At 44.1% G+C, this 18,451-nt stretch overlaps 1 protein-coding gene across 13 annotated transcripts in view; it reads right to left on the bottom strand.

The window, feature by feature from the left end:
* ABI1 (abl interactor 1) overlaps positions 1–12,672 on the bottom strand; it is an 83,555-nt gene extending 70,883 nt beyond the window's left edge. For 11 of the 13 annotated variants that reach the window (XM_075706015.1, XM_075706017.1, XM_075706021.1 and 8 more), the window contains exon 1: positions 12,436–12,594. In XM_075706015.1, the coding sequence (XP_075562130.1) occupies positions 12,436–12,552 (117 nt within the window). In that variant the 5' untranslated portion in view covers positions 12,553–12,594. Of the gene's footprint in view, positions 1–2,871; positions 2,906–12,415 lie in introns of all 13 variants that reach the window. The other 2 variants (XM_075706016.1, XM_075706027.1) reach the window with 2 other exon arrangements.
* Positions 12,673–18,451: the final 5,779 nt, after the last annotated feature.

Here is an 18,451-nt window from a genome sequence, read left to right as displayed (position 1 = left end):
TATACCAATTAAGTCTGCTGGCAAGGCTTAGCTACCAGAGATAAGATTCCTACTATGATGCAAGCAGATGCATGCAAGCGCAGGACTAGAAAAATTACATTTCATAAGCCCTGTTCAAAACTCTTTAAACAGCAAGAAGCAGCCATGTCAGTAGCAAAAAGAAGTTATAACCTAAAAACACACTCTCAGTTTTACCAAAGAATATACAGTATTGACATGTAAATAAAATCCTGCATTAATAGGAGGATGGAAAAGTAAAGACTATTTACACAAAACCAGCCTAAACACTGAAGATATACAATCATAAAATCATAGAATTGTTTAGGTTGGAAAAGACCTTTCAGATCATCCAGTCCAACCATTAACCCAACATTACCAAGTCCAACACCAAACCAATTAAGGGTAGAGTAGCAATTCCATGTTTCCTGGCTTGGTGGCTGGATTATTTATAATGAAAGTAAAAACTAGGAATCATTAAGATTGGAAAGGTATGTCCAAAGCAAAACTGGAGACTGGTCTTTTTATCACCTCCCCTCCTAACCAGCTCTTACAAGAGGAACTACTTTTCAGCTTCCCACCTTGTCATTTTTTTTAAAGTAAACTGGAAAGAAAAAAAACCCTTTTCTGCTCAACAACTGCAGAAATTCATTTTCCTAGACACAAAATGAGAATTTTCTTATCATCATGAATGGCTGCATTTTTGCACCCATTATACTTAAAGATGATGCATTTTTCTTAACTTTTGCAGTGGTTAGTTTGCATTTAGTTACTTTCTGAGGAGGCAAGAAGCTTAAATGAGTTTCTTTTGCTCATTATTCATGTTTGTGTAACTCCTTCACAAAGGCTCCATTAAACACCTCTTTCCCTCCAAGTCCAATTTTAAAAAGCCTCCTGCTTTATGAGACTGATAAGCATGACTCACAGTATTCCCCACATTCATTCCCCCAGGACTCGTGGGATGTTACACAGCCAGAAAGTACCTGCTTCGGTTCATACGCCCCCACCCCCAGCGCTGCTGCAGTAACCCCTTACAGCAACCTGGGAAAAAAACCTAAAGCTACCTCTCTGTCAGCTGTAGGTAGGAAGCAAATAGTAACAGTATTTACTTTTAATGTTGTCCGTCTACCACATCACAGTTGGCATGACTGCCTGAAGAACAGCACACAGTGAAGGAGGGTTACACACTCTCCCCCATTCCTCCTGTGCTTTTACTCCTACCAGAAACTTGGTTGAGAGTTGAAAGTTGCTCAAGACCCTCAACTTGCTTTTCAGTCATCCTTCAAACCATTCCCATTTTCTGTTAGCAAGGCAAAAAGTTATTCAACATGGATTATTTTTTAATCAACTCTTAAGCCCTTTCCGTGCCCAAGGAACATGCTCAAATCCCCACACGTCCCACATTCAGGGCCAAAACCATTAACTTTTCTCCCCTTGGCAGAGGAGTAGCAGCCCACTATGTCCCTGCATACATGGCTCCTACCACCAGGAAACAAGCCTCTCTCATAATTACAGTAAATAACTCCCTCAGTCTCTGAACCGTCAATATTCACTGCAGAGTACTGATAGGAGCTGATTTTGCAGTTCTTGTTCATGGATAGCAGGTTTCCGAAGAGGGAGTGTGTGCTACAAAGCTTTCTATTGACTGTCATCCTTCTCCGTTGGTTTAAAGGACAGACTGCTAAGAGGGATGAAACATACATCCAGAAATGACATGGCCACTATTCAAGTGATACAAGACTTCTCAATTACATCTATGGCAACAACAATTTTCTCTAACATTCAAAGCTAAAGACACCTTAGAAACTAGATACAAAATCTGTTCCCATTTAAGACAACATGTACTTGCAATGCTCCCAGACAAGTCTCAGGACTACTGTGGCAACCAGATCATTTCAGTGCTGGGAGAACATACGGTATGCTGCAGCAGGAAACACACCCACAGTATTTGAAGAGAGGCCTTGTAAAGCCAAGCACTTTCAAACCAGACGCACATTTTATCTAACACAGCTAAACCCAGGAGTTTGCATCACAGAAACAATAGCTCCTCCCAGAGATTTAGAAATCCTGCAAGTCAGCCAGCAAATCAAAAGCCCAACAATCCCCAGCCAGGTCTCCAAGGATCTTGCCAACATAAGTGCATTGATCCATCATATCTCTATTTGTTAGTCTGATGCTCTCTGAACCTTGATTGAAGCATCATCCAAGCCACCTGCCACAAGGCCTCACAGTGGGAACACCAGAGGATATAATAAAATTTTATAAAAACCCTTCAGAGCTCCGTTTTGTGAATATACACCTACTAGCATGTTAACAGAACACCATTCCCCCTGACATGTCCACCTTTCCCTCACTGTTAAGAGATCCAAAGCCCTCCAAACAGAGGTGTTTTATTAAGCCCTTTCCACTCCTTAGTCTCAGAGTAACAAAAGGACCAGCTTCCTGAACAAGACAGATTTCTTATAAAGGAAAGGCTTGGCCGCGTATATCCGAGAGAATTTTACTAGGAGACAGAATCATGTCAGTCCCATTGCATACCACATCTCCACAGCTGCCTTCTGTTTCCTCTGTATCCTGCTCATCACAGCTTCCCTAAGTGGTTACAGACCACTTCACAGCCAAGGCCTTAGCCTCAACTCTGTGCCAATAAAGATAATCTAAAAAAGAAGTGTATATAAATGCCTTCAGTAGCTGCAGGTTTCAAATTATTCAAACCCATGCTAGTAGAAGCTGTTTGTCTGAAAGGTATCATGAAAAACAGCTGCATAATTTAAGCTGCAAGGCAGTAAAATATGCAGTTAAATAACAGAAAGAGATTAATTAAAAGAAACAGGCAAGGGAGAAGAGGTTTTCAGATGACATCTGAAATGAGACTGAAGTCAATGAGGTAGAGAGCAAGCATATAAGTCTGTTTCAGAGGCACATGCTGTGATGAGAGCACTCTTGCATCAATGGCAGCAAAAGAGAAAGTACACAGTATTTGGCAATAGGAGAAGAGCAAGACAACAGGTCTAGGAAACAGCCTCCAGCAAGCAGACAGGAGACTTCAACAATGAGAGAGAAATCAGCAAATTCACATTAAAATCACAGGCTAGGAGAAGCACCTGGGAAGAGAGAAATAATGTCACTAGTAACATTTAGTGACATAATAGCGACTACTGTTATTAGGTGTATGAATGTGAAAAGACAAGCCATAGCATGGCATTCTGCAGCTTCGATGTTACTGCAGATGTTACTGCAGCTTAGATGTCTGATGCAACTGCCTGGACACCTTGTTCTTCTCTTGTCTATTTGTTTTATGCAGACATTTTCTTATCTTAGGCTCCCGAAAACACAGAATTATTCCATGGGGACCACAGTTCAAGCATTACTTTGTAGCACGCCTGCTACAATAAAGTCAAGTAAGATGCTCAACTGACAATGACTGCTGCAGGAGAAATACTGGTTGGTGGATTTGCTGACCCTGAAGTACAACATGGAGATCAAAGGATGAAAGTGAAGATATACATCTGATGAAAGATTAGCTGGGGGGGAAAAGCCAACAAAAAAACCCCACACTTGCCTGATAAAGTATAGCTTACAAAAAACACTACCTTGTGAAACGCTGGTGTGAAAGGAGCCAGAAGAGTCTACACTTCAATTTTTTTTTTCCAAGGATATCAAAGAATTGTTATGTTTCGAGTAGTAAACAAGCAATTTTTTTTCTTGGAACTATTTATAACCTTAAGACCACCCAGTAAGAACATTACATTCAACTCTAAGTCAAACCAGCACTTGTTTTAGTAAGCCTCCTCTGCCCAAGTTCCAAGAGGCCTCCCTGCTTTCTTAACAAAAGTAGGAACAGTACCACATTTTACTCCTATTTGTCTTCGAGGTTACAATAAAATCAAGAAAGCAATGCTGAGTCTCTTCCCTGTAAGTTCTTTAACTGGTCATCACTACGGTATCAGAGCCTCCTTGCACACGGAGCAGCACGCTTGCTCTTTAATCAACTTGCTGTACTCTTTCTGCAGCAGAAGTTATTTTGGGCTCTTTGGAGAGGGAGGGAAGACATTATCACAAATATATCTGCTGTCTTAACATAAGGAACATAAGAAAGCTGTATCTCATTGCAGAAGAGACTACCTTTACTGTTCTTTTAGAAGATTCCACCGTGGCAGAAGATACAGTACAGCACACATCATCTGCAACTGTTATGAAGAGCCTTGATCATAGGAGAGGCCCAAACCAAGAGAAGTTTTGAATTTCAGAGCCTTTTTCAGTTTGCCAAACCCAGCACTTACTAACTAAACATATCTGATCTGCAATCTTAGACAAGAATATTATTAAAAATAAACTCACCTTGTAAACAGTCTTTTTCAGGGCAAAACTGATTTGCTTTGTCAGCTTAGCCAGCAGGTTGGCTACCAATTTTATCTCATGTTAATACAGATTGTTGAATTTTACAAGTTGTATCCAAAAATGCTGCACTCACGTTACGCTCCAAGCTGAAATTCTCCTGCAGGGTCCCCCCACCTTTTCTCCTAAAATATCAGCATCACAGTAACAAATCTATGCTTTGTGAAGCGTACATGGCTCCTGCTAACAGCATTAAGAGCTTGCATAAGTAATGAGTAACACTATTTGCATAGTTTCAAGCAAAGGTGGCATCTACACTCATTAATTAACCCAAGGCAAAAAAAGCATTCCCTCTAATACCAAGGGGAGGAGTTTAGAGTTCTGCTTTCATTTGCTGCTCAATAAATGGATTCCTCAAAGAAACCACCCATTAGAAGTGCTCTATCTTTTATTTCACTACCTGGCCCTGAACCGATGAAACACTTGACCGAGCCCCTCCAGCGCAGTCAGAAGGGCATGCTGACATGCTGGAAGTGAAGGAGGAAAGGCACCTGCAGATACCATCTTGCTCACAGAGCTCTCTTCAGGAGCAGGTCGTAACCTATTCTCCACAGCACCCTGATTTTGGCCCTCAAGGGCTCTGTGCAAGTTTTGAGCTGCAAAGGGTTATTTCTACAACCCACAGGAGACATCAAGTCTCTGTCTGCAGCAGCTGCCTCACCAGCAAGGTCAGGAAAAGGGAGGAACCACACTGAGGCACCATATCTACTATTACAAATTCAGCAGTTACTTCCCTTTACTTAGAAGTGGAGGGAAGGGAGGATCCCTGTGACCAAGCCCACCTGCCTCTGTCACCAGTGCTCAGATGGGGGGGGGGGGGGGGGGGGGGGGGGGGGGATAACACACAACAGAGTGTAAGGGGTGGTGGCGGAACAAATAGCATCAGAGGAACACCACTCTGGGTAGCACAAATACTAAAGGGAGCAAGAACGCTCGGGTAATTATGAACAAGCCTGGACACTGAGTAACTGAGGGTCCACAAGTCATTTCCTACTGAGTAACAACAAATAAAAACGACACTGTGCTCTTTCCTACTCCAAGTTACTAATTAAGGACCGAACACAGGCACAGAGAGAGCAAGATACCCTCTTATCCCTCAAGGATGTCTTACTACACCAGAACTGACACTTCATCCACACAGCTGCCACCCTGTTGTTCTGTGGATAAATAAGATTTCAGTCAGCAGAACTATCAAACACAGACTGCCTTCACTAACGAGAAAGACAGTGGTATCTTCTAGTGCCTCTGCCAAGACAGAAAGACCCACCAACATGCAGACAGACAGTACTGTGAGCATTATGTAACTCCAGAAGTTTGCAAAGCCAAAAATTAGAATCTCAAGGTTCTTAGGAGAGGACATACGTAAAACTCTTAAAAAGCAATTGCTGCTAGTGAGTTCAATGATGGTTTCAGGTGCATCTTTTCCCAAGACATTCACTGCACCGTCTCTGTGGACACTCTCTCTGCGTTTCTGCAAATACGCACTTTTTGCTGTGTTGTAGTGTAACAAGAGGCAGTTTGGAAAGCGGGGCGGGGGGGGGGGGGGAGGGTGCACCACACTCAAAGTCCAAACAATCAGGTTCTGTTCCCAAATCTGACAGCACGTCCCTATATGACCTTCCATGAGTCAGTTATGAATTCTATGCCTCCATTTATGTTTCTGTAAAATGAAGACAGTTCAAAATACTAAACAAAGATACTGGGAAGTTGCATCAGGTTTTTTGTTTCAGAGTTTGGGTTTTTTAGTTAAACTTAGATCAGTAGCACAGACACTAACAGGAACTTTGCTCTCAGAGGTACAATGCTTCCTACTTGTACACAGCCTGCTCCTGTACTCTTACCTTTACTACAATGTGATCCACTTTATAAGCCCTCCTCAAGGCCCATCTATTTTCTCTTTACCATAAGAGCTACTTACTGCAACAAACTCCCAGAGATCCAGAGGGAGGTAAGTATTAGACAGTTGCCCCTCCTACTGATGTCTTCTTCCTTCCTTCCAACAATTCCACAGGGCTGGGCACAGCGAGAGCAGCACAGAGAGCAAGGATCACATTTAACATACATTGACAACAGACAACCTGCAAGCTTCTTCCTTCCAATGTATGTGCAAATGGAAGGGAGTGGACAGCGCTTCCTTTGTGGAAGAAGCGGTATGCACCTGTAAAAGCTTATGCCAATGCACTTTACTCCACCTGATTAAGGCAGCACAGTGCTGACACAATCATCTGCTGAAATACTAATGAGAAATGGAGCAGGAAGAGCAGCTGACATCTTGCTGGCTTCTTAAACCAAGTGTACCAAAATTAACAGAAACATTTCAAATTTGGAAAAGCTGGTCTCATATCATCTACCTCCTTTGGACACAAAACAGACATACAACACTCTAGGATCCATTTCCTGTATATGCAAGGTGATTGCTTGCCGATTCAGTGAAGTTGCACTATGGTCTTATTGCTGCTTTTGAGTTAAATACACAGCTGTATTTTCCAAAACACAGACAACGCATTGGCACAGAAGACCTATAAGCCTAGCCCACCAACCTATACCCAAATTATTATCATTTTTAAAAAAACCACACACACAGAACAGCCAGTGCCTTTTATACTGATGGCAAACATTTGCTTGAACTACCTTAAAGAACAGTGCTTAAAAGCATAAGCTAACACCTTTTCTTAAAGAATATGATTTAAAACAACAAAGGGCAGTGGATGCTACATGCATATTTTATCTTGTTGCTCCCAAGCTCTCTAATTTTGAATTATATTTTGGTGTTACAGAAAGTGAACTGGCTTAATTTGCTTTTTTTGTAAAATGTTCCAAGTTCAGCAATGAAACCAGAAAAAAAAAATTCACTGTGTTTACTCTCAATACAAACTCATTAACCTACAAACATAAAAGCATGCAAGATCTCCCAGCACGTAAAAGATTTGTATTAGTGGCAATTTAACAAGTTTATCCTTTTAAAGCAGGTCATTTCCTGAATTAGACATTCTGAGTGAACTTCTTTGTACTGAACTAAGCTAAGCCACTTTCCGTACACCAGGCAACGAAACTGAGTATCAGATCAGTTACCAACATTTAAGGCAAAAGAAACACCACGAAAAAAGTTCCTTCCTTTCCAATATGTACTATCTACTGTATAGGAAGCGCAGAACATGCAACCTATCAAACAGAAAGGATTCCTATATGCATACTGGAACATAAGATAAGGATTTGTAAAACTTCTTGCATGCAACACTTCTGCTCAACCCCACACATTTACTTTTCTACCAAGTGGAAAGAGAGTTCAAATTTTCTGTAACAGGAGTCAAACTGAAATCTGTCCCTGCTTTTGTCTGTTTTACCCAGAATAGCCTGTTAACTCACCGTTCAGTTTCCACATACCAGTTGGAAGCTACAGAAGGAAATAACATGACAACAAAAAAACCCACGCATTTAGGCAACACAGCACTTACTTCCTTAAAAGGTCTTTCAATTTATTTTCTAAAGCTGCTAAATCTACCCACTAGAGACCATCAAGATCAGAATTCACACAAGTAGTACATATTCCAAGCTATTCATTTAGAGGTTCTCACAGTCATATTAAAATCATATTTGAGCTTTAAAAAAAAAAAAAAATTACAAATGGATCTTCCCAAGTGGTCTAGAAGCAGAGTGATGAAAACTATGTATCTGCCTAGGCATAAACAAGCCTGTAAGAAACATCCAATTTAGATGGCAGGGGAGAGTTGTAAGCAGTGCTTTGTAGCGCAGAGAGCCCTCTCTGTGCTACACCAGTCAACTGAAGTTGTTCAAAAGGAAGTCATCAGTGCAGTAACACTGGAGACACTGGTTTCCTGTGTCATTCTAACACTTCATAAGCTAGTTATTGTAAATAAGTTCAGTAAAAACTGAAAATAATTCAATTCAGCCATGAAACTAACTGAAGAATCTCTCTGGAAGTTAATATTTTCAGCTGAAGACTCATAATTAGAACTGTAAGTGCTTTAACTCCATATGTTATTTCTGTATTAGTGCTGATAAAGTTCATACTGTTTAGGATACTGATGAAATTCCTCACTAGTATCTTCAGCTTTATGCTACAGATTTTCAGATAACCTTTCACAGTTACACGCACACTGAAAGGGGCTAGTCCCAGATTTTATTTGCAGGCAAAAGGATTTGGGGAAGGCACTAGGTACTGGAACTTACATTTATACAGCATCTATGAAGAAGTTTCATTTATTTCCATTATAAGACAGTTTCATCACTCCCCCCCTTGCTTAATCTCACTGTACATTATTATAAAGGTATGCCAATTCACAAGCAAACGTCTTCATCATAAGATAGCAGAGTCATACCAGTATTCTAAAGAGGGCCAGGAAAAAAAAATAGAAAATATTAAGAAAAAGTGTAATTTCTCTATATTTAAGAAAACTTACTTCAGGAGACAAAAACATGCTTCCAGTTAAAGACTCAAGGTTCAAGACCTACTCTTAAAACTGTTCAGAGTTTAAGTCTCTGATCTAAAAGAAAATAGGAATCTAATTTTCTACCTGCTTGTCACTGAAACTTCCAACCAGAAACATAACAGATGTTAAATCTTGTCACAGATTAAATACAGTAACGTACTTATAATGCCTTTTTCCTTCCAGTCAAAGCCAAAATCCCCACCAATAACATCAGAACTTCCTTCAATTACCACTTCTACATTTGGTTTCCTTTCCCTTTTTTCTGTCTCCCTCTCTCTCCCATCCCCCCCACCCCCGACTGCCACCATGCTGTATTTTACTTTTAGCACTACAGATCTTCCTTAGAAACTTATTTGCTCTGCTTCTCCCAAATTCTTTTCCTTTCCTATCAGATAAACCTTCTAGATAACCAGAATACACATGGTCTGGAGGGCAAACTGTGTTACTGCCTGGCATTCCGATTTATTCACAATTTGCCTTAGCAAGAAACTGCTTCCCACTTTTCTAAGAACAGTGATTTTCAACTTGAGAGTTGCAAATGCTGTCATCTTTCCTGAATGCTTCAGTAAAAGGATGCTTACTGTCAACAGAGTTACATTCACTGTTACGAAGCCAAGTTCCACCCAGGTGAGTTTCTTCTCCCCACTGCTTCCCTCTCCACCCCCCCCCCCTTTTTTTTTTTTTGAGGAATCCCTAAAGACTTTGAAGACAAATTCTCTTCAAAAAATCAGCACGACTGAAATTTTACCAGAATTATTCCCAGATTAAGTGAAAGAGACAAAACAAGATTCATATGTTTTCAGATCCAAAAATACAGATAAAGTTTGAATACAGCAATACTGGGGGTGGGAAATGACCCTCCTGCTTAAGTGAGCAAGGAATATAAAACATAAGACTGAGAACATCAGGAGTTCTGAATAAATATCTGACTACTGTTACAATTACTGTAAATTGTTAGCACAAGGACTCAGAATAGTGAGACAAACTTGTTCCACCTCAATGCTTGAGCACAGAGTGGGTGACAGTGCAAGGTAATTTTTCCTACTAAGGAGCATATAGCCTTTCCTACAGAAACAGAGAAAACTCTCCAAATTCAAAGCTATCCAAACTCAAAGAGGCCAGACTGAATCAGTTACGTGCTACGGGATAAGTTATGATGCGTAGCCACTTCTGAACTATTTTAACACTCACTTCACGGCCAGGTTCTGTTCTGATCTGCCTTTTTTGTAAAATGCTCCATTACATTAAAATACAAACACTTCATATTATGTGTTGGTTTAAGCCTCTTCCTCTCCTCCCTTCCCATCCCACAATACACACACACTCCCAAGTCTCCTAACCCAGTGCCCTGTGTCATATTGCCTAATCCTGCAGTGGCCCCACCACAGGCACTGGAAGTATAATCTGTTCAGTAGTCCAACTGGAGAGCAGATGGCTTTGTATAAAGTGCTGATTAAAAAAACATCCATCACACATTAAACTCCATCACACATTAAAAAAAAAAATGTAATTTTATCAATGTATTTGCCATTTTTACAGAGTAAATGTACAATGCGTGTACAATACAAGAGAGGTATACGTTTTTCAAAACCACTGCACAAGTCCTCATTAGGAATTTTAGAAATCCAGCTTCCTTTCAAAAGGGGTAAACACAGCTGTACACAGATAAAACAGACCGCACCAATCCCACATCCAGCTGACCTTGGTACATGATACGAAAACAAGCTACCAAATTTAAAAAAAAAAAAAAAAACAACCAAACACACCCCAAATGACCGGATGGGAACTAGCTCAAGTGTTGGGTTTTTTGGTTTGTTTGCTTGAAAAAAGAAAATACAAGTTTTAGGACTCTGAAGAAAATGATGTAACTGAAGATTCTCTGTAACTTTCTGACATAGGGAAGAAGTCAGGAGCACAAGACAGGTCAAAACTTGTGCCGCAATTACCATGCTCATGTATTTGTCATATTTCCCATGAGTAAAACCAAATGAACCTCGCCTCTTAGAAGCATTTATATCAGCAGCTTTCTTTGGGTGGAGCAAACAACTCGGAAGAGTAAATAGACATTAACTCATACTACCTCACATACCACAAAAAAAAAACAAACCCACTTAAAAATATGCCTTGTTAGAGCAGTTTTAATCCAAGTAGCTCATTTAAAAAAAAAAAATCTTCATATTATTAAAGCCGTGTTTTCAAATTTGCTGCTCCATTACTAAAAACAGCAAGACAGCTCACCAACAATGATGGATGCCAGAGAATTTAATAACCTGTATTAAAGACTCATCACAGGTAGTCTAGTATTAGATTCAACAAGTTCACCTTACAAGCTGTCTAGTAAGTAGTGGAGTTTATTTGCTTTTCCCCTTCCTTTTTTTTTTTTTAACTAAAAAAGTAAGAAGCTGAATTTGAGCGTCTCTGGACAGTTCTGTATCCACATCAGTATGACTATGTATACAGATTTACAGAGCTATGTGCTGCAAATCCTGAAAAAATAGCAACAGTAAATTGTGCTTAAAGAAGCTTCACAAATATAGACTTCAAGCAAGGCCAAGAAGCACTGGCAATCGGCGGTGGGGGGGGAATCCACACCGACTGGTGGAGACACCCTACAGCCAAAGGAGCCTCTTCCAGCATCGGAGACCCGGTCTGAAACGATCGTCGTAGGCCGCCTGAGTCGCGAAGCCCGCGGGAGGCGCAGATTGCCATTTTGAAGCACCACCTCAGGCTCACGCATCGGCGCCCGTACACGGGCAGCTGCTTCCTGCCCTCACAAACCCCTCAGGGCAGCGGCGCGGACCCCCCGCGCCACCAACGCCCTCCCCTCGGCCTCGCCGAGGGCCCAGCGCGCGGCTCCCACCGCGGATCCCCCGCGATGACCGCATTACGTGATGTCACTCGTGTGCGGGGCCCCTTCCGCTCCCCAGGCGCCCGCCGCGCCGCTGCGGATGGCGGCCGCGCGCTGCCGGGCGGCTCTGGCGGAGCGCGGCGGAGGGGCCGCCCGCCACCCGCGCTCCACGTGAGGCGCGGGGGGCGCGCGGAGCGGCGCGGCGCTGCCCGCCTCAGCAACCGTCACCAACCGCCGCCCCCGGGGCCCGCCGGCTTCCCCCAGAGGGAGCCGCGCCGCCGGGGAGCGAGGGGGAAACCTGAGGTACCGGGTCCGAGCCGGCCGCACAGAGAGGCTCACCGGCCCTCACGCCCCACTCCCCCCCCAGCCCAGCCCAGGGAGGTCTCCGGGATGTGACTCATAATAAATAAATACGGGGGGGGGAGGGAAAAAAAAAAAAAAAAAGACACACCCTCCGAGCCGGACTGACATAATAACCCCCTCCCTTCCCCTCCGGAGCGGGGGGAGGGAAGCCCAGTCGTTCGGCTGGAAAAGTTGAAAGAAAAGGCAAACCCAGGAGAAGGGCTGCGGGGCGAGGAGCCGCGGCGGGGGCAGCCGGGCGCCGCCGGTGCTCCTCAGGCGGCTCCGGCCCCGCCGCCCACACCGGAGAACCGAGCCGAGCCCAACCGAGCCGAGCCGAGCCGAGCCCAGCCCAGCCCAGCCTCCCCGCCAGCCCCGGTGCGCTGCCCCACCGCCCCTCACCTGGATGTAGTTGTTTTCGCAGTAGTCGGCGACTCGGGTGAGGTTCTGATAGCTCTCGAGCAGAGCCCGCTTGCCAGAAGGGATTTCCTCCTCTAGCAACATCTGCAACTCTGCCATTTTCCACCCCTCCGCATCGCTTCCTCTTGCATTAAAGAGACAGCGGCAGCGCCGGGCTCGCAACCCGCCTGGTATTGTGGGATTCCTCCTCGCCTCGCTTTCGTGAGCTCGCGCTTTCCCCACCCATCCTTCCCCCTCCAAGGGGAGGGGGGAAGGAGAAAAAAAAAAAAAAAAAAAAAGGAAAAAAAAAAGAGGCAAAAAAGCCCACCCCCCGCTTTGCAAAGCAAGCCGGGAGCTGTAGGCCGCGTCGCGCCACGCAGGGCGCATGCGCAGGGTGAGGCCGGGCGGGGCGGGGCGGGGCGGGAGCTGCTCATGGCCGCCGCCTGCAGCCGCCGCGGGGAGATGGCGGTGCCCGGGGGCCGCCTGCCCCGCCCGGCCGCTGCGGAGAGCGGGAGGGCGGCAACAGGGCTGTCGGACCGTCCGACCGTCCTTCGGGGCGCCTAGAGGCGGGGGGAGACGCTTGTGTCTTTCCCCTGTCCCCCTGAAAAAAAGCCCCAGCCCCCCCCCCAGTGGCTCGCTGTCTTCAGGAGAAGCCAAAAGGGTCTGGGAGGGAAGCGCTGCCCTGGTTATCCAGCCGCCTGTCAGGCTAGAAATTTGTAAGATGGCAACAAAATTGGTAAAACGATAGGAGCGTCGAGATTAGGGGTAATTAGTCTCTTCCCAGGGGGTTACCCGGAGCGGGAGCTGGTGGGGGAGAAATACTGAATCTAAGCTGTGCAGGTCTTTGTGAAGCCCTGCCCAGGAGTAATAATTGACAACTAGCGTTTTTCTGGTTTTAGTTTCATAAGAAGAACTTAACTATTTGGCTGAAGGAAATATGTTATTCCTGCCACTCGTTTACTTCAGTTATTAATCATCATTCAAGGCCTCCTCTAGTTGCTGGAAAGGTATGGAAGGTAAGGGTCTGGTGATTAGTATGATCTTTCTTGCGTGTGGTTTTTTTTGTAAGCAAAATCCTGTTCCTGTGATCATACCAGAAGAAAAGCCAATAACAGCAGGTGGCTTCTATGCTGAGTGTCCAAGCCTGCCTTTGCAATGAGTAACAGGCCCAGAAGAAGCTGTCTCCAAGGCCCGTTACTCATGCCTTGGCTTTGTGTGCTGTGTGCATGCAGTTACAAACGCAACTGGTATTAGTCCTTGCATTTTAGTAGCTGTCCCAGAGAAATTCACAGCGGTGAAAAGTTGGCACGTTTCAGAAAAAAATAAACACAGTAAGAGCAGACTGCCTCATCTCTGCATAATCGTGTAGCATTTTGCATGTCCTCTGGACTCTATCTTCTGTTGGCAGCACTGAAAACCATTCTGGTCAGGATTCTTTGGTATATCTGCTGATGTCTCTAAATCAAGGTGGAGAGAGGAAAAATAGATCTGCCTTCCCCTCTGAGGTCAGCAAAGTCCAGCATCTTGGTCTAGTGGAAGTGAGGATGAATGGTAGGGAGCCTGGGAAGGACCGGTGGGCCTGGGAAGGTCTTTCCTCTGGAGTTACAAAGAAACCATCCCCTGGCTGGGAACAGCTAGACAGGTGCTGAGAGAGATATTTGAGTGCTGTCTGGGACAGCAGAGGAAGGAGCTGGTACATTTGCAGCACTTGGTGTGAGGTAGAAATGCATCTACATTGCTATCTTCTGATGGTTAATTCATTTGCCAGCTTAGCAAAATTGTTTCCAAAGTGGCTTCAATAACTCTCTTTAAGACAGCATGTAATTTCCAATAAAACATTTTATTTTGGATTCCAAGTACCCCTTTAATGTAAAATAATTAAATTTGATCTGCAACACTACTGTGATACAGACAAGCTTTTAACGGGTCCCAGGGCAAGCGTGATCAGAAACCATCTTGGGCACTGGCTTCTCCTTGTTTTCAGCTGTCGTAATACAAAGACAAATTTGATTTCTCTATTCAGTCTGGCTGCAAATTGCTTAACACCCATTGGCTTGGATGAGTCTGTAATTGCCTACAGATCACAGACTGACTTCATGGAAGCTGTTAACATCCTCAAATGTAGTACAACTGTTGGCAGCTCTTCTTAAAATGCTGTTGCTGCCCCTGTACCAAGAGACAGCAGATGTGTAGGGCCTTGCTTGTCAACTTTTTGCAATATGAGAAATATCAGTGGTGTGTATTTTGCTAAATGTATTGTGCTTCACTTCGGCCAGCAACCTAGTCCTACAAGCAGATGGCAGGACAGCAGCTGAGTGGGGCAGTCTTGGCTCCCAGGAAACACACCCGCCTCAAGCAGTAGAGCAGAGGCTCCAGGAGGCCTTACAGCCACTTTCCCTCCAACGGATCTCGACTCAAAAGGCCTTGCACAAAACAAAAAACCTACCAACTCTACGTCAAAATGTGCTCGCAATTCAAGAAGAGCTTGGAAGACCGCGTCAAAGAGCGCCACCTTGTGACATCTGCATTGTGACTTCAGCCTTCCTGGCACAGCCGGGCGTTCTTCCGGTGCCTCATAGATTGACCCGTTGTAGATACAGAAACACCAAAACTATCTCCTCGCTGAGCTAGGTCAACTCCAGCAGGACTTTTTAACTTAGTGCCATACAACCACAGCAGTATTGCTGCGAGGGCCAAGCAATGCAAGACGCGCTGGGAATCGTCGTGCGGACGTGCTCAACTTGTTAGATCAGCAGGCCATATTAGCTCCTACCCCATGCTAGCCCTCCTGCTTTCAGAATTACTCTCTGCAGGGTCACTTCAGTGTCTTTGCAGTGTGTTCGTCATGTCTGAGGTTCTCAGAGGGTTTATTGACCCAGATGCAATAGACCCAAGCTGGCTCCATTAGTGTGCGTGGTGTGTACACTGAGCGATTCCGAAGCACCTGAAAGCACAGAGACATTCAGGTAGCTATGCAGGTGCTAGCCAAATCTAGCAGAACCAGCACTGAGCCAGAGCCAATAAACCTTGGACTTGAGCTCACCTTTGCTAGTGTGCATCTGAACCGTACTCACTGTTTTTTTCTTTAGAAACTATTTTATTCTGGTTTGGGTTGGTTTTTTTTTTAATTATCACACTTCCCCATTGCTCCAGATAATAAACTGCTGATTAGAAGGAAAAGTTAACTAACTTACTCAATATACTTGAAGTGTGCAAGAGAGCTGGGAATGAAAATTTTCCTGCCTGGGGCAGCTGGACTGGTAGAGGAAAAAATGTAATGATGCTCTTCAAGCTCCACCCAAATGATCACCTGAATGAGATCTCATCCGAAGTAAAATGTGTTTTTATACCTCTCGGTGTCTCAACTATTTCACTGAGATTTGCCCCTTCTCAGTGGGGCATGATGATCTCCAGGGGCAATACTGTCCTTCTGGGACATAGCCTGTTTTTGACTGGAAGAGAAAAATGCAACTATATTCTAAGTGCATCTGTTTAGAACAGCATCAAAGTAGCAGCATCAAAGCAAATTCTCCTGCACTGTAATTTGTGTAGCTCTATAACTGTCTATTCCCTTTTCTAGGCCACAGATTGACAAGTGTCTTTGATTTTCACCTGGGAACATTACTTGCTTTGGTAGTGTTGACTGCAAAATAACATTCTATTTTTTGTTGGACTGTTTCTCAGCAGTATCAATTCCTGATTCGGTTGTTTAGCTGCACAAGCACTTTTGACAGTGCAATGGAAAGGGACATGAGGGATCTGAGGAGGCAGCTGGTAGCACAGAGGACATAGGGACTGCTCATATCAGCCACATCAGCTCTACTGCCAAATGCCAAGTTTCATGTTCTTGTAAGAAAATTTTTGTTGATTACAGTGATATATTTACAAAAGTGTGGCTGTACTGGGACAATCCGACAATCCTGCGTGAATACTTAATGCTATTTTTTTTTTTTTTTCTGGGAGCAAAAGTCACCTTTTTGGTATTTCCTATACCAAATTAGAAGTAGCCACCCAAGAAGCTATATAGTTGTGTTGGTGTGCCTTCCTGTGCTTTAGATCTAACCCACAGAGATCTAGCCCTGACTTAAGAAGCAGAATAATTAACCGTATTGATATTTCAGTTATCGTCACCATGTGTCTGAGTATTGCAGAGATGAATGGGGCTGTTCCTGCTTCTCAGAGACAATTTGTCAGGCTCTCTGCGCTCTCGTGGGCACTTCCATGTGCCCTTTTTTCCAATTAATATTTTTAAGGTTTTCATCATGGCTGTAACAACTGGAGATGCTCCCTTCCGCCTCTCTGGGGGAGCAGGGGTGTTGGGGTAGGGCTGCATCCTCAGCCTGGTCCAGGGACCCCATTGCACCCCCCTGCCAGTTGCTAGGCAGCCGGCAAGCTCTGCACGGCAGAGCCAGCACACGCCAGCCAGGCATTGCTAGGCAGCCTGAGCTGCTGGAGAGCACAAAAATAATAAGATTCAAAATTGTGGCTTTGAGAATGCAGAAGGTAAGAGTGGCACAAAAATAAATAGTTCTGCTGTATTTTGACATGACCTTTCTCCTCTAATGTATTTTCACTTGCAGGATTTGCCTTCTGTCTCAAACTCATTTTTCATAAAACTCTCTCCATCCCTTCTGTGTGCTTATCTTTGCTCCTCAGCAGTGCTCTGGTGTCAACAGTCCTTACTTTTCTCTCACCTCCACTACCCTTTTCTCAATCTGTCATCTCAGTTGTTCCCCTCCAATGTTCTGCTGGATCCCCTGTTCCTTTGGCCTCTTTCATTTTGTTTTTCATTCTTTCATCTTTCTCAGCCTAGCCTCCAGCCACCGGCTTGCCTCCTGACTTTGCCCTTCCATTTTCACTGCATCAAAGAATTTCTCCCATATCTTCTGTTCCCAGCTCCCAATCTAGGTCCCTTCTGCTGCCATCACTTCCAGCTGCCCCTGCTTCCAGAAGGTAGGCTTATCTTCTTAATCCCTCAAAATACTGCCAAGGCAGAGGAGGCATCCACTGCCCTAAGAGCATGGGAAAGGTGGAGCATCCAGACCCTGGTGATGCAGCCATACATATGCAGAACCTCAAGAAAGCCCATTTCTTTCTTCCTAGTCCTAAACCAGGTAACATGGGTATTGTGTGGCAAATGACAAGATGGCTTCCTTCTTACACCAGTAATAAATGAGGCTAAACTATTTTGTTACAAAAACATTCTGAGGAACGACTGGCTTTAAAGCAACCACTTAAAGCAGGAGGCGGATTTCTGACAGTAATCCTTATTAGCAAATGTTTTTTGGCCTCCTTTTATTTAATGGCTTTGAGGGGGTAGTTTAAATATGAAAAGAATCAATCCTGTTGCAAGAGGTAGGTACTGAGTGAAAGTCAGCTTTCTGAATAGACCCATGCAGGTTTGGCCCACTCATTAGAGGGTAGGTTGGAATTTCTTGATGAATACTGTTTGTTGGAGGAAGCCAATCCTTTAAAGTGGAAGACTTTCTTTGATATGTATATATAAAATAAAACTTTCTCTGGGAAAGGTTTTTCACCCTGCACAGAGCTTCTGGTCAAAAGCAGACAGAGAGACACCTTGCCCAGTAAAACGTCGTATTTGGATAATTAGCAGTGAAAGGGAATATAGCTGATCCAAAGGCAAGTATCCTGTGTCCCTGACTTGAAAGCAGGCACTGCAAGGTGGATGCCCCATGTCAGCAGTGTCGTACTCACTTAGCTCTTTGGAGTGAGCGTCCCTAGCAGGAAAAAACACTGCTCAAGGTCTTGAGAAATGTTTTGAAGTCTGAAAAAACCATTAGCACCATTTCTGTTCTGTTTTGCATCACTTGATAAAGGCTGTAAGAATAACACAAACAAAAATGTTCCAGAGTGAATGCATATACCTGTAGAGCCACCCCAGGCTTAGTGGGGCTTATTGGCTCAGACATTATTTGCAGGGTCATCAGGAATATAACTGCTTCCTTGAGATACAGAGCCTAAGATAGCTTTGCAAATTCATGCAATACTGCAAATGATG

The sequence above is a fragment of the Pelecanus crispus genome, chromosome 2, assembly GCF_030463565.1.
Source record: "Pelecanus crispus isolate bPelCri1 chromosome 2, bPelCri1.pri, whole genome shotgun sequence".
Lineage (NCBI taxonomy): Eukaryota > Metazoa > Chordata > Aves > Pelecaniformes > Pelecanidae > Pelecanus > Pelecanus crispus.
Note: the sequence above shows the minus strand (reverse complement) of the source record. Positions and strands in the feature narration are given on the sequence as shown.